The sequence below is a fragment of the Choristoneura fumiferana genome, chromosome 22 (genome assembly GCF_025370935.1).
Source record: "Choristoneura fumiferana chromosome 22, NRCan_CFum_1, whole genome shotgun sequence".
Classification (NCBI taxonomy): Eukaryota; Metazoa; Arthropoda; class Insecta; order Lepidoptera; family Tortricidae; genus Choristoneura; species Choristoneura fumiferana.
Window position 1 is genome coordinate 1,655,898 of NC_133493.1, and position 16,339 is coordinate 1,672,236.

The following is a 16,339-nucleotide window of genomic DNA, read 5'->3' on the forward strand; positions in this document are numbered from 1 at the left end:
AGCTTTTCCGTATTATTTTCTCATTAAAATCGCGGCAATTGCGGTACACCTAAAGTATACGCGGCACGCTGCACGCTGGTGGTCTGGTGTGTCGCGACACACCTATTGAAAACGTCTGACCTAGCGTGTGTGGCCAGCAGTTAGTCATGTTATCCAATTGCGTAGGTATAAACCAGTTAGAATCTGCATATAACTTAGTGGCGGGTACTCGCTTTGGAGTTATTTACTGGCATCTCACCGTGACATTGTCTGCGGAGTTGTGGCAGGCAGGGAACACGTCGGAGGGGCAGCGGCGTGCGGTCTCCTCCCACGTCAGCCCCACGGCGGCCATCGCGCCCGGCAGCAGCGCCGCGTCCATTATACAGCGCGCGCGCCAGTACATGCATATTACAGTTTGTTCCGCTGTTAAGGTGCCATCTGCGTATGCACATCCTGGAAGGAAAACGGATAAAACAGGTGCTTAGGCGAATTTATACTTTCATATGGCGGTCTATATGGGCTACTGCCGAAGATATCAAATCTAAAGAATGGGCTGACACGAATGTTTTTTTGTTCACATAGTTTATTATTTTATTAATAAATTCTGTCTTAATCATTGTACCTTACTTTACCTTCAAATTGGACTCGTGTTTCTCGTTCTTCATACATAATTACCAACACATGGTAACGAAAGTCTTCGACCAGTGTGTGTTGCCGGTGATGACTTATGGCTCTGAGACGTGGTCCTTGATAGTTGGCTTCTTGGCTCTCCAAGAGTCACGCAATGAGCTATGGAGATGGCTATGCTTGGAGTTATTTTGCGCGATATAATCCGGAATACGGAAATTCGTCAAAGAACTAAAGTCATCGACATAGCTGTAAAAATATGCAAGTTGAAGTGGCAATGGGCGGGCCACATCACTTGAAGAAAAGATAACCGTTGGGGGAGAAAACTTCGCGAGTGGCGACCGTAAACCGGAAAACGAAGCGTTGGCAGGCATCCTACTAGGTGGACTGACAACGTGAGAATTGCGGGCAACCGGTGGATGCAAGTGGCGAGTTGTCGTTCATAATGGCGTTCTAAGGGGGAGATCTTTATTCATTAGTGGATGTCTTCTGGTTAATGATGATGATAATGATGGTAGCGAAAGGGAAGTCCCTGGCAAACTCAGTAGTAGCTACAATTGATTTTTTACAAATTAGTGAAAACTGAGCCTGTCTCTTCCCGTGAGTGTAGTAAAAGGCGACTTAAGCAGATGTGAGAGTGGCATCAGCACTCTCTAATTGCCAACTACGAATTCCGGACCCCAAGCACTGCGGTGTCAGGCTAGGGGAAACCACCATACCGCTTTTCCTTAATAGTTGTCATGAAGATTCTCTACTGATCGTTAAAGCGACGACTACGACATGAAAAATTAAAATAAAAACGACGACTGGCAAGAAAGTACGAGTAGGTACTTAAAAGAAAAAATTATAGTTATGAATTTAAAACTAAGAGTTTCTTAATATCTCGAAGTCTGTGCTTTACTTTAACTTAATAATTAGTTACCCACCAATTTCACCAGCAGAATGGCCCACGATTCCATCAGGGCACACGCCTACTTCTTTCAGCATGTCAACCAGTGCAATTTGAACGGCTGTGATTGACACCGCCGAGTTCATGACGTTATCTAAAGCGGTGTCAGGAGCTTCCGTCAGCATGTATGTTAAGTCAAAGTTTAGTGGGCGTAGTGCTGCTGCCAACCGCGCTATGCTGGCTGCAAAGCTCGGCAGCCGCATCAACGCCCGTGCCATTCTAGGCCATTGTGATCCCATGCCAGCAAAAATAAACCATACTGGACGCTTCTCCGTCGTCTTTACCTGATGGGAGTTCATCTATTTCAATTATATAGAAAATCGAAGGACAAATACAAAATGCTAGTTTTTTTTTTAAATAGAATAAGTTACTACTGGTTTTAAAATGAATCTCATCTAATACTCACTATCCTAACTAATCATCACTGCCCTTACTAATCCTCATTATCTTTGCACATCCCCACTGGTTTTGCTAATCCCTACTGGCCTGACTAATCCGTATAATCCTCAATATCCCTTACTAATTCTCAGTGTCCTAACTAATTTTAATTATCCATACTAATTCTTATCATCCCTGTAATACCTACTTACAATCCTTATAATCTTCATAAGTCCTAACATTAGTAAAACCTAACGATCCTCTGGCTAGAATAGCGTGTATGGAGAAGATATACATATTTATCGCGTAATCTGATAATGAGCAAATTAGCACCATAATATTCACTCCACCGTTAGAAATGTCTTACACTTAGAAATAACAAAAGTAAAAAAAAAATATTGACCCGGATAACTCACGTGGCCGAGTCGCGTTGCTCCTAGAAGGAAAGGCTACGGATTAGCCTGAAACATGTTGAGCTAAACTCGATTTAAGACGTGAGTTATTCGGGTCAATATATTTAATATGAGTGAGTACGGTAGTTTCATGTTGAAAACAAAAAAAAACTTTAGAATTACCAAAGTTAGGAAAAAAATAGGTAAAAATTGACCCTTACAGGATTTATTGAGCTTATTACATTTACATACTCGTACAAACAGTACAATACCATAACTCTTTATTAAACACCAACATAGAGTAAGCAGTGCAGAAATTAAAGATGCATAGAGATTTTCCTAGGTAAGCAAGTCTTATCGCTTCAGAGCGTTTTCTTCCAAACAACCTACCAAACTAACAGGAAAGCTTATTAGGATGCCTAACAATGAAAATATTACTAGGTACCTTTATCGTTTCCGTTACAGGTGAAGCAATGCGCTCTTTAGTTAACACCGTAAAGCCACGGTGTGAATGTCTAGGAATAGCTCGCGCATGCACAGCGTCCAACAAAGCATGGAGCTCAGCGTCCCGTGGATGATCCGCTGCTAGCTTAAGAAGCCGCATGACTGCAGCTTCGGTTCTTCCCGAAGCCAGCACTAGTCGTGGCGCGGGGTAGGACGCTGGTGGCGGCCGCTCACCGCCCTGCGACTCTAAGATGACGTGGGCATTGGCGCCGCCGAAGCCTAAGGAATTTATGGCAACCAGCCCTCCCTGCCATGGCGTATTGCGGTCCACCACCTAAAAATAATGGACGTGTTAGCGTCAGAACATAGGGTGAAGGGCGGGATTAGTACGCTGTGTCAAATTTTGCCAATGTACCTTAATGCGGCCATTGCTGAGCGAGGGGATGTCAGGATTAGGGGTTCGGTAGTGAAGATTTGCTGGTATAATTCCGCGCTCCATTGACACCACCATCTTGGCAATTGAGCAAAGCCCCGACGCGGGTTCTGAGTGACCCATGTTGGACTTTACAGACCCTATCAAGAGCGGCGTGGTGCGACCCTCACAGAATAGTTCTGCAATTGCGTTGACTTCTTCTGGATCACCGGCTTTAGTGCCAGTACCGTGTGCCTCCACGTATGCAACATCCTGTGGCCATAAGTGTGCTTCGTCAAACGTCTCCTGCGCGAGCTGGCGCTGCATAGCTCCTGAGGGATAAGTGACACCTTGGACCTTGTTGCCATCTGTATTCATACGAGCACCGCGCACCGTGCAGTACATACGACGGCAGTCGCGACGTCGCTGCAATAATACAACCACGGCGGCTTCAGATCGCACGTAGCCGCGTCCATCCGCATCGAACGCAGCGCAACGACCCTCCGGCGAAAGCATGTTTAACCGGTGCGGGTTAAGTGAAGTGTTTGGCATTAGACAGATGTTTGTGCCTGCGACGATAGCAGCGTTGCAATGTCCAGCACGAATAGCAGCAGTAGCTTGTGCTAACGCGTACATGGAACTAGAACAAGCGGTGTCGATGACGTAAGACGGCCCTTTAAAGTCGAAGGTATAAGACACACGGTTCGAGAACATGGCACGATGGCAACCAGTAAGTCCATAGCCGTGAATCGAGTCTACGTTGGAGTCCCATATCTCGGCAGTTTCTGAATTGGCTGCACCCACATAGACACCGGTCCGCGAGCCGCGCAGTTCTTCAGGATTGAAACCGGCATCCACTATGGTCTCGTGTGTTAGCTCTAACAGCAGACGTAGTTGTGGGTCCATGAAATTTGCCTCCTTGAAGTGTACACCGAAAAATGCGGCGTCGAAATGCGTGAGGTTCTTCAGCTTGCCGTTGCGCTCTGGCAGCCCGTGCAATCCTGTAATGATGTACATACACGTCATTAATTAGGGAAATTGTCGGATCAAACATTTTGATGGCATGGACGAAAGTGGCGAATCACGGAATATTACCAGAAGGGCACTGGCCCATTATTATCGATTAAAAGAGGATACGTATAACGGAATACTTTTATCCTGGATCCTGGGTCCGGGATAGGCTAGCATCTCTGATTTTTTTTGGAATACATGTCCGAAATTACATTTGTAAGGTTAAAAAAATACCGTGAGAGGTTTCCTCACAAACCTGAGAAGCAATTCAGTCCCATTCCCAGTCCGCACTGGACCCTGACCCTGGTGGTTGAAAAAGTGAGTTTTTTGTGTATCTGATATGTGTGAAGAGAGAGAAGTCAGATGCCAGATGTGATGTGTATCAGGTAGGGGTGACTTACCAGGCGGCCAACGACGGTCGTCAGCGGTAACAAGGTCTACTCCATCAAACAGGTTCTTCGCGAACTCTTCGATGCTGTCAGACTCGGGCAGCCGGCCTGACAATCCTGAAATGACGATGTCATCTGCGTCCGTATCCCAGTTTACCGGCATCGTAACTGCTACTGATCTGCAAGAAAATAAAGTGCTTGACTGAAAATAATGTTAAATGTTTATTTGGGCAAAAAACGGTACAATCTATGATATATAAACTAAGGTAGATATGGCATAAGCTTTCGCACTATAAAAGGGGCCGGTCTGAAAATCAGCGCTGGGTGCATGCTGCCACGTGTCCAGCATTCGCTGAGATTGGTACCCATTGCCGGAACGTAGGTAGCTGCTGGGTTGTTTATTTCCAATTTTTTTTGATCATGTAATGAAATTGATTAATAACTGAACTAAGTATGTAATTATGATGTGGCAATAAATGATTTTTATTTTTATTTTTTTTATTTTTACTATGGCAAGTGAAAAGTTAGGCAATTGCCAAACTTCATGTTTAGTTGCGTTCCGAGCCCGCTAGCGGTCACACATGCGTCAAGCGACTGTCAGTCATCAAAATTGCCGTCTTGTGTGATGAAAAACTGCAATAATTACACTTAACCGTAAAAGACCGACGTCAAATCTCGTTTCATTCGTATTTACAGTGCGTATTTCATAAAAAATGGATTTTGTTCACGAAATTTGTTGATAATTTGATTATTACAAGAAAACAATGTGTGAGCGAGACGTCTAATGACCCTTTCTGTAATAGTGAGCGAGAAAGGAAGTAAAGGGGAGATCGGGTGCAAAGTACATGTCGTACTTAATTTATATTATATTATTTATATTATTATCAAGTTGTTAGGTACTTGAAGCGGGTGGCCTAGTGGGTTTGACTTATCGCCTCTCAAGCAGAAGGTCGTGGGTTCAAACCCCGGCTCGCACCTCTGCGTTTTTCGAAATTCATGTGCGGAATTACATTTGAAATTTACCACGAGCTTTGCGGTGATGGAAAACATCGTGAGGAAACCTGCACAAACCTGCGAAGCAATTCAATGGTGCGTGTGAAGTTCCCAATCCGCACTGGGCCCGCGTGGGACTATGGCCCAAGCCCTCTTGTTCTGAGAGGAGGCTGTGCCAGCAGTGGGACGTATATAGGCTGGATGATGTTAGGTACTTTCGGGGTGGGTTTCCAGAAAATTGGTCAAGCTGCTAAAATGTGAGACTTCTTGTATTGATTGCCTTGTTACGAGATGAAAGTTGTGGTTTCACCAGACGCTCGTGACGTAGAAATTATTAAAACAAGGATTTTAAAGCATTTTCTACATTCTCCTGACCTGATGCAGTCTTTAGACGTCCACTCTATTGAGAAACCTGTTACTTTCAATCACAGACTTCATCTTATTCGTGCTGTCATTGAAAAATATGTTAATGTGCGGTTACACCATGTACATAAAAATAACCCGAAAACAAGCTCTATTTCAAAGAGACAAACAAGAAATAAACTATACCTTTTTGAAGGGAAATCATTTTTAACTCGTACCTTGTTTAATAAGTAAGGAGCCGTGGTGGCCTAGTGGTTTGACCTATCGCCTCTCAAACAGAGGGTCGTGGGTTCAAACCCCGGTCGCACCTCTGAGTTTCTAAAAATTCATGTGCGGAATTCCATTTTGAAATTTACCACGAGCTTTGGCGGTGAAGGAAAACATCGTGAGGAAACCTGCCAAACAACCTGCGAAGCAATTCAATGGTGCGTGTGAAGTCGCAATCCGCACTGGGCCCGCGTGGGATCTATGGCCCAGCCCTCTTGTTCTGAGAGGAGGCCTGTGCCCAGCAGTGGACGTATATAGGCTGGATGATGACCTTGTTTAATAAAAAAAAACTCACTGAAGGTTTGTTATCATTACTTTGTAGTACCTTAGGTACCCATATAGCCCTCTTTCACCCTAACCTCCCCGTTTTACTCCGCGTTAGGTTGGTTCACTATGTAAGGTGTACCATACTAACTCGGCAATAATAATGTCAAATACAAAAGGCGTTTTGTTTCGATAAAACGCGTCTATTAGTAAAACGTCATAGGGTACAATATAAAAAAAAACTTAATTAAGTGAAACATTGACCAGCAAATATGCCACTATTAAATTATATATTAAAAAACATTAATATCATTTAAACGCAACACAAGCATAAGAATAATTTATTGGGGTTCTCTCTAAGTTGCATAAGTTTTTGTCCGAAACGCTTCTGTCATAACAGACTTGGCATAATCAATTAATAAAGCAATTGACAATATTTCAAGTGGTTATGCCTAGTCGGAAAAGTAACTGGCATACCAATTAATCACCTTAGCACAAATCTGTAATATGATCCCATCAAAACATAAATGTGAAATGAGAGCCAAGTTCAATATTATGATATTATTATATGCCTTGGTTGTCTTCAACGACAAAAGAATTGAGATCTAAAAGGGTGCCAATAGTTCAATGGTTAGTCCTGAAAATTATTTATAACAACATAAAATATTTTATAACCACTTAAAAAAATCTTCCTAGGATAATATATTAAAGCCTAAGGTCTGACTTGAACTTTCTAGGTCAACTGGAACTGGGTTAAAGTTTTGATCTATAGGTCAATAACAATACAATACAATACAATAACTCTTTATTGCACACCAATACAGTAAACAGTACAGAGAACACAAGTATATACATAGAGATTTTCTAGGTAAGCAATAGGCGGCCTTATCGCTTCAGAGCGATCTCTTCCAGGCACCTTTACGATGGTCAATCAGTGATATAAAAAATGACTAGGTATATTTCGGATGTTAATGTTTCTTTGCGCGATAGAATCCGAAACACGGAAATTCGTCGAAGAACTAAAGTCACTGACATAGCTGGAAAAATATGCAATATGGGTGGGCCACATCGCCCGAAGAACAGATAACATTTGGAGAAGAAAAGTTCTCGAGTAGCAACCACAAACCGGAAGACGGAGCTTTGGCAGGCCTCCCATCAGTTGGACTGACGACATCGTGGGAGTTGCGAGAAACCGGATAAGCGGCGAGTTGCCGTTCATTGTGGCGTTCTAAGGGGGAGGGAGGCCTTTGTTCAGCAGTGGACGTCTTCCGGCTGATGATGATGATGAGTATACCAACTAGACTTTACTGGATGCTGTATCCGTAAACTATTACGTAGATCCGGCAATTTAATTGTCACTTCGAGGTTTTATTAAATTCTTATGGGAATTCCCAAAAATAATATCGTGGTTTTCACTGAAATTGCATTAAAAACAGCGGTGCCAAATCTCATAACTATAAGCGGTCCCAGCGGTTGAAATATCGAAATGTTACGCCGATACTTGGGACTATCTGGATAAATAAGTTTTTTTTTTACAAGCTTTAATTTAGTTTCACCTGTCCCGTTGTCTATCTGTCTGTAATCAAATCTTGCAAGTTAAATTTGACCAACTTTCAGTAGTCAGAATGACTTGAAATTTGGAATACTTATGTTAATCGAACTCACGTGACAATACAATAATTTAGTAATGACATCCTGGTTGTCCAGCCAGGATCGTCTCCGCAGGAATGAACTCTTCAACAGTTAATAGCATCGACTTGAAATTTTGTATGCAAATGTAGTTTGGGTAACAATGCAAGTACAGTCAATAAAAAGTACAGTCAGCAAAAAAAACTTGTATCAAAAATGTTTTTTTTATTGTAGCTTTTTAAGCTGATTGTACTTGTATTGTAATTTAAAGATATCACTACGAGATTATTGTATTGTCACCAGATTGACATAAGTACCTATGACTTTCAAATAATTCCGACCATGCACTGAAAATAGGTCGAATGTAGCTTCTAAGGTTTAACTCAAACAAACAGAGCAACCTTAATTACAGTCTTAATATAATTTTATTATAGTATTAGTAGGATTAGTATGATAAAACATTTTTTCATCTCTCCTGTTCGGAAAGTTTCATTTTCATGGATGCCGGGTGGAAAATTGCGTTTCATCTCTAGGGTGGAAAGTAATTTTCTTTTAATTTTTCGATTAGCCACGGAGTCGAAGATATTAAGTTACGTCAATGACAGTTTTTTTCACGTTTCGGCATGGCCATCTAGATGCACGTCGTGAACAAGGAGCTTATATTATATACAACACTGGAGGTTTGAAGCCGAACATCCATTTGAAACAAGAAATTTGATCTTTATTACGTCACGAACATATTCCATCTATTTCTTTAGTTAATATTAAATATAATGACCCGGATAACTCACGTCTTAAATCGAGTTTAGCTCGACATGTTTCGGGCTAATCCGTAGCCCTTCTTTCTTCTTCAGTTCAGTTCTTCAGTTCTTTAGTTTCTTTAGTTAAGTTAAGAAAGTGATGGAATTCATTCGTGAAATATGAAAGTTTAAGATGGAATATATAAATAAGTAATAAAGGTCAAACTTCTTCGTTCGGCGTTCAACCTCCAGTTTTGTATATAAGCTCCTTGGTCGTGACCAACTCGATTTTTTTTAAAGTCGGCCGTGGCATGTTGCCAGTCGAAAAGGTACCGTTGGAGGTTGGATATAAGTAAATTCGATTTATTATTATTATCTTTTTTTGTAGTATTGTACTTTCCTCACAGTCGAATGAATGTCTAACTCGGGTGAAATTACCCACTTCGTTCGAGCGCCAGAAATATCTCGGCTGAAATGGGTCACTTTCCACCCTTGGTTATCAATCTACTATTACTGAACTTTATTGCATTACACTGGACACTGAGAGAGAGCGAGAAAAAGAAAATAGACGCCTTGGAAATGTGGTGTTGAAGAAAAATGCTTAACACATCATGGACGGAATTTAGGACCAACGTCTCCATTATCCAGGAACTCAACATCAAGAAACGTCTTTCTTCCATCGTACAGGGCCGTATTCTCTCTTTCTTCGGACACGTCTCGCGTCAAGATGATAAATTTGTGGAGCGACTGGTGGTACAGGGTAAAGTTGAGGGCACAAGAGCACGAGGCAGATCGCCTATGCGCTGGACTGACCAAATAAAGGCAGCACTTGGCATGAATGCACTAGCAAGGCAACAGTGAGATGAATGGCGATAGATAGTGCGCCGTATCACCACCCCGGATATGACGACCACGACCACTCTGTCAAGAGTGTAACGACTAGAAAGAGGGATTGCATTACCACTAAAAAGAAGGATTGCATTACCACTAGGAAGAGGGATTGCATTACCACTCTATATCGATTTTTAACTCACCTCTGATAGTCAAAGCTACGTGATATTGGTGTCTCAGCTTGAAGTCAGTCCTTGGCTAAAACTGGAAGTAGACTGGACTCTCGAGTAGTGTCTGCGAGAATTTTATGCGGCAAGAGCGACGGATGCGCACCCGGAAAAAATCAAAACTAGTCAGTAAAGTTTTGTGACCACAATTAACATAAAAGTGGTAATAAGAGCTACCAACAATCTAAAACCGGCCCAGAGCTAGGGTTCCGTAGCCGATACGAATAAATCAAGTTATATTTTTCTAAGGATTTCGTATTTTGTACGGAATCATCCAAGGATATTATTTATACCTTAAGCTACTATTTACTCTTAAACTACTCATAATTTTATTGTCAAGGAAACTTAGCCGTTATAGTTTATATTATACTAGCGACCCGCCCCGGATTCGCACGGGGAAAATATTTTTTAACGGCCAAAAGCGAGTCGCACTCCCGCGTGAAAGGTTCCCTACCTATACAAGACATTAGCAATAAAAAGAACCCCCGATAAAAACGCCAGCAAATATAAAAAATGCCAAAAAAAAAAGGCGCCAAAGAAACAACTAAAAAGTAAAAAATAATTATGCACCACCTAGCTGTTGCCCGCGACTTTATCTGCGAACAATTCGTTTATCCCTATCCCGCGGGGACTATGCTGACTTCCTGCAAAATTAGCTTAAGCTAATTTAGTATAAGTACCTAGTAATTTTTTTTTTCCAAAGCGTCGTCGGTGTCGGGGGGCCGCTAAGGTTAACAGGAAACTAAAGTACATATTATGTTGTAATTTTTAAAGCATTACAAAATTACATATTAGTATTACAAAATTGCATACAATATTCTTTACAATAGCTTTGTCCGAAGTCACTTAGAATTTGCTTGTTCGGTGTGGAAACCTTATTATAATGTTCACATAAGTAGGATTGAGAGACTGCAGAAAAAGTTTATGAGGTCATTGGCTTTTAGGACTGGAGTACAGTATACAGGTTACAGACATAGCTGCAACCATTTCAGAGTACAGACGCTCAGTGATCGCCGAGACTCAACTGACTCTGTTCTTCTTTTAAAAATAATTAATTCAAAACTCGACGCCCCGACACTATTACACAAAATAAATTTCAGTTCCCCGCAGGCGAGAGCGCCAGTGTCGTAAAAAAGATCTCTTTTCTATACCTCGAAGTAGGACATGTTATGCTAGAAATATGTTTATTAGGCGTGCGTGTGGCATTTTTAATAATAGTGAAAAACTGGTGGACGTTGATATTTTTGATTGTTCACTTGAGATGCTGAAGAAGGCTTTCAAGTAACCAGGCTTTAGGCTAGTTATAATATTAATTTATATTTCAAACTAATTGTTTTCTTCTTTCCTGTCTAGTTTCACTTGCAGGGAAGTGACTACATAACAAATTTCTATTATTATCATTTCTTTCTTTGTAATAGCTGTCTGCTAACATAAACCTTTAAGGAAAATATAGGTCTAGATTGTGTTAATTTAAGTCCGCTCATAATTCTGTATAAGACTGTTTGTTTTTTATCAATAAAAAAAAAAAACAGTGAATTTAATCGACATTTCTGACAACTTTTAAAATGTAAAGAAGTAGTTATAGTGACATAACTACAAGAGTTGGACAAATGGTGTTCTGAAGTTTTTTGTAGATCTTATCTATATTAATAATTTCGTCAAGGGGTACGGTAGACTCGAACGAAATGCACATCAAATTGAAGACCGTAAAAAATTAGTCAATCCGAGTCGACAACTTGTAGGCGGAAAATTCGGATTATCGAGTATTTTCAATATAAACTTGAATAAATTACTAAGTATATAATGGCGTTGCGAAGTAAACATATCAATCAAATTCATCACATCAAAGTAACGTTAGTGTCACGTCATCACGTGTCACAGGTGTCACAGGTTTGCATTTCGTTCTCCATTGTGACCTCTTAAGGGCCCCACACACGGTACGATTCGTCGATTTCATCAGATCGATCGTACAGACGAATCGTACCATATATGGGGCCCTTTAGGTCTAATTTCTTTGGTTATGAGACAGAGACATCATAGTTATTTGGGCAAATAAGATTTAGGAGAAATATCTACTATAAATAAAAAAATAGTGAAATAACCGATACGTAGGTTAGCTGTGAAAGTACGTTTGTGATAATATTAAGGCTGGGAATATACGTCAGATTTTTCGATAAGTACGACAGTCTTTACACTGGCAAAAAAAAAAACATTTTTATGAGTACATTTTACCCGAGCGAAGCCGGGTTTTCATCTACTATTTAATATATTTTTTAATATCGTAGAACATTTTTTTGTTCTATCATCAATAGTTTCCACAGTGCATGCGATGAATGATGTTTCATGGCAACTTTTCTTACACTTTGACTTACATTATTGAAGTTTTAGTACGGAACCCTAATATTTTTTTGTAATAGATATAATGTTTAATTAATCTTCGAATAGTGACTGCTACCAAGGCCGTGGCTTATTTGCTCTTCTGTGCTGTATTGTGTTTAGAGAACAATTCATAAAAAACATACCTCAATGAAGCCGACTTCGATGTATGGCGCTCGCTAAAGTCCGTAAAGCCGCAATAGTCCCCACTGCCACTTTACTAGCTAGTTTTTAGGCGTATAAAGTTTGTTACTATTTACACACAAAACTATTTACAATGTCTATAATCACAATTAATGTTTTCTTGTTTCTTTAGAAAAAATATGGCTCTGTCCATTCGAGGACAATTTTGCCAGTGTCTAGTAGTTTTTGCCGTTGTACGGTAAAAAAATTCTAGGAAACGAAATATGAGAGGTAATGGTGGATGAACGATGACCATAATTGCTTTTGACCATAATTGACCAATTAATGTTTATTTTACAAAACCGAGCACAACCGCCTTTTATTATTATTCCCTCAATGGCGGCCTTAAGGCTCCGCCGAGCGTTTTTATTTTGAAGTCTGGCTGACTGCCGCCTTTTTTACGATCGAAGGCGCGCGCCAAAGGACTTGCGCCAATCAGCCACCGACAGCAAAGAGGATGCAAATCAAAAATTATTTGTTCGCCATCCAAAATACTTGCACATATAGCCTATGGCACTTTGGAATAATTTTGCATCCTAATAGTGAAAGAATTATTACAATCGATCTGGGAGTTCTTGAGTTAATTCGTAACAAACATCCAAAAATCCAAATCTTTACTCTTTCTAATATTAGTACCTATAGATATAGATTATGTGTACACTGTGTTTTTTTTTTCATATTCCAAAGTTTCCAAACCAATAGTTCAGCTTCAAAGGGGTGGAACGCTCGATATTAATGAAAATTTCCACTTTATCCAATGATTTTGAAAGACCTACCCAACGATACCCCTAATACTAGGTCAATTGGTGTGAATTGTCCCCGTGATATTTATTTATATATTTATTTATTTATAGTTAACAATAACAAGAGATGTGCGATCTCTAGTGGAAACAGCAGGGCTACTACGAAACTCGAAACTCGAAGTTCATATCGTACCGTCCCTCTCGCTCTCGTATTAAATAGTATAAGTGTCAACAGGGCCGCACGACACGAACTTCGAGTTTCGAGTTTCGTAGTAGCCCTGCTGAGCCTAACTCCCCGCTAATTAACGGCATTTGCACTCTTGTAATGACATAATCATTGATTATTATGTGAATTGCGTTCTTTGGTTATTTACATTAGTCCGTATTGGATGTTTGATAGTGTTTCTAATTGAAACAGTAAGTACACTCAAGGACTTTGATTCATGAGCAACTATGGAACCCTTTAAAAGTAAACGTCATAGTGACATCGCTTTATTAAAAAAATCGTAATGCTAATGACTTTTCCTTTGAAAAGGTTCCGTAACGGCTCATACATGAATCTTCCTTGACCGCGGCGTAAATTAAGCAATCGCATTTTTTTAACCCCCGACGCAAAAAGAGGGGTGTTATAAGTTTGACCGCTGTGTGTCTGTGTGTCTATCTGTGGCAACGTAGCTTTTAAACGGGTGGATCGATTTGAATGTGGTTTTTTTCGTCAAATTTGGTTCATAAAAACATGTCAAATTTGGTTCAATTTTTCAAAAAATATAGCTCCATCGGTACTATCGATGATTTTGCCAATGTCGAGGTTAGAAAAGACACTATCAGTTGGCTGTTGTACCGTAGAGACCAGGTAGTAAAGTGTAATTGTAGATTATTGTCGTGGCCTGGAAGTAGGCAATTGCCGGCTGAGTATGAGTGTAGTAGTGGCAGGTGTATTTTTCCACCGAAAAACACCACAAGCTGTTTCAGACCCTATAAAAAAAATCCGGAGTTACAACAAAATATTTGATACCAGCCATTAGACTTGGCTGTATACGTTTTGTGGCAACATTTCCATAGCCTTTTTTAACCCCCGACGAAAAAGAGGGGTGTTATAAGTTTGACCGCTATGTGTGTCTGTGTGTCTGTCTGTGGCACCGTAGCTCTTAACGGGTGGACCGATTTGAATGCGGTTTTTTTTATTTGAAAGCTGGTTTTTCTAGTGATGGATCTTAGACATGATTTATCAAATCGGGTCAGCCGTTACAAGATCATCAGCTCTTTTGTTCGCTGCGGTAGGAATCTTAGACGCATAATGGATATTTACTTTACTTTCAAACATATTTGGGACTAAAATTTGAAAACACCCATGTATGCTATATAGCTATGCAAGATTATGGAATTCTCGGCCTGATGCTGCAGCCAGATATCCAGAACACTAGTAGGTACACTCTTCATATTCATATTCATATTCATTTATTCATTAAATTCATGTTCATTTACAAAGATGGTCGTTACACAGATGGTCAGTACATGAAACCCTGTTCGGGTATAGAATGTCAGTAACTTACAATTATTAATTACACATTAATTTGTCTTTATCAATAATTTTAATGTCAATACAATTTATGTTAATATTAGATGTTAATTTTTACTACTATTACCAATTATCAATTACTATTATTAAATAAATAAAGATTTTAGCGTTTCAATATCGAATAGAAAATAATAACAATGAAGAATATATAACAATGTCCATTAATGCATGATATTTATGTCAGAATTGGTCGTTTAAAAAGTCGTCAATTTTATAATAACATTTTTTAATGAGGAGGCTTTTAAGTTTGCTTTTAAATATAATTTATCCTTTCTTTCTAACCTGATTTCTTCCGGACTTTATTAGCTATCTGTATACACCGGTAATAGGGACCATTTCTAAACATTGCAAGGTTCGACTTTTGGTAACAGTAGTTGATTTTTATTTTGCCTACAAGTTCTTCTATTACTAAGTTCTTTTCGCATTGTAAACACAGTTTGAATGTTTTCTAACAAATAGTGCCGGCTTCCATTATATAAATAGAGGGTAGTGTCAGGATTTTTCAATTTAATAAAATGTGGACGACAGCTGTCTGGTATATGTGTGTTTGTAAGGATGCGAATACATTTTTTCTGCATAACGAATAATTGGTGGCAATCCGTGCTCGCCCCCCAAAGTATTACGCCATATTGCAACCAGGCGTGCGCGTACGCATAGTATGCTGTTAAAGCTGTTTCGATGTTTGTGTTAACTTTAAGGACACTTAGTGCATATGTAAATCTTGATAATTTAATTAACATTTTGTATATGTGATTTCCAGTTTATATTTGAGTCAATTTTTATACCTAACAATTTAAATTCATTTACTTCTTCGATAGTGTTATTATTGATTATTAATGACATATGTAAACTTTTCTTTTGTGTCGGTTTAAATTGTATTACTTTTGTCTTTTTAAGGTTCATTTTTAAGTTATGGTCGTGTAGCCAATTCGTTACGGTATTAAATATTTGTCTAAGGCGTTCGTTGCATTCTATGCTATCCGTGCATTTGAGTAGTAGTGAGACGTCATCAGCAAACATAACACACGTCGTACCCAATGTCTTTGGCAAATCGTTGATGTAAATCAAAAACAGTATGCAGGACAAGACACTTCCCTGTGGTAATGAACAGGTGGTACTACGGATTTGAGACGTGATTGGCCTGATTTCCCCAGATTTCTCACAAAGGTAATCTATCTGTACATACTGTTTTCGATTTTCCAGATATGATTTGAACCACTTATGTGCTACCCCTCTGATTCCCATACCATACAATTTAGATAATAAAATTTTATGAGAAACTCGATCATAGGCCTTAGTCATGTCCAGGAGTAAACCCACGGCGTAGTTTTTGGAATCGATGTGTGTGAGAATTCCCTCACTTTCACTCTTAATAAAACTATAGCAGATATATCGTGTTTGGGTCGTTTTGATCAGTATTTGATTCTACAAACAATGCAATGGTGGAAATAGGATGAGCTGATGCTGCAGCCAGGATATCCAGCACAATAGTACACTCTATAAAAAATAATAGCACATATGTCGTGTTTGGATTCGCTTTGATCAGTAATTGAAAAAGACAAT

The 16,339-nt window shown here is 39.7% G+C and overlaps 1 protein-coding gene across 1 annotated transcript in view; it reads right to left on the bottom strand.

Annotated features, from left to right (window-relative positions):
* LOC141440167 (fatty acid synthase-like) overlaps positions 1-4,754 on the bottom strand; it is a 21,524-nt gene extending 16,770 nt beyond the window's left edge. Inside the window, exons 1-5 of the mRNA XM_074104630.1 lie at positions 4,594-4,754; positions 3,185-4,182; positions 2,771-3,103; positions 1,533-1,839; positions 239-432 (exon numbers count right to left, since the gene is read on the bottom strand). Coding sequence (XP_073960731.1) covers positions 239-432; positions 1,533-1,839; positions 2,771-3,103; positions 3,185-4,182; positions 4,594-4,744 — 1,983 coding nt within the window. The 5' untranslated portion in view covers positions 4,745-4,754. The remainder of the gene's footprint in view (positions 1-238; positions 433-1,532; positions 1,840-2,770; positions 3,104-3,184; positions 4,183-4,593) is intronic.
* Positions 4,755-16,339: the final 11,585 nt, after the last annotated feature.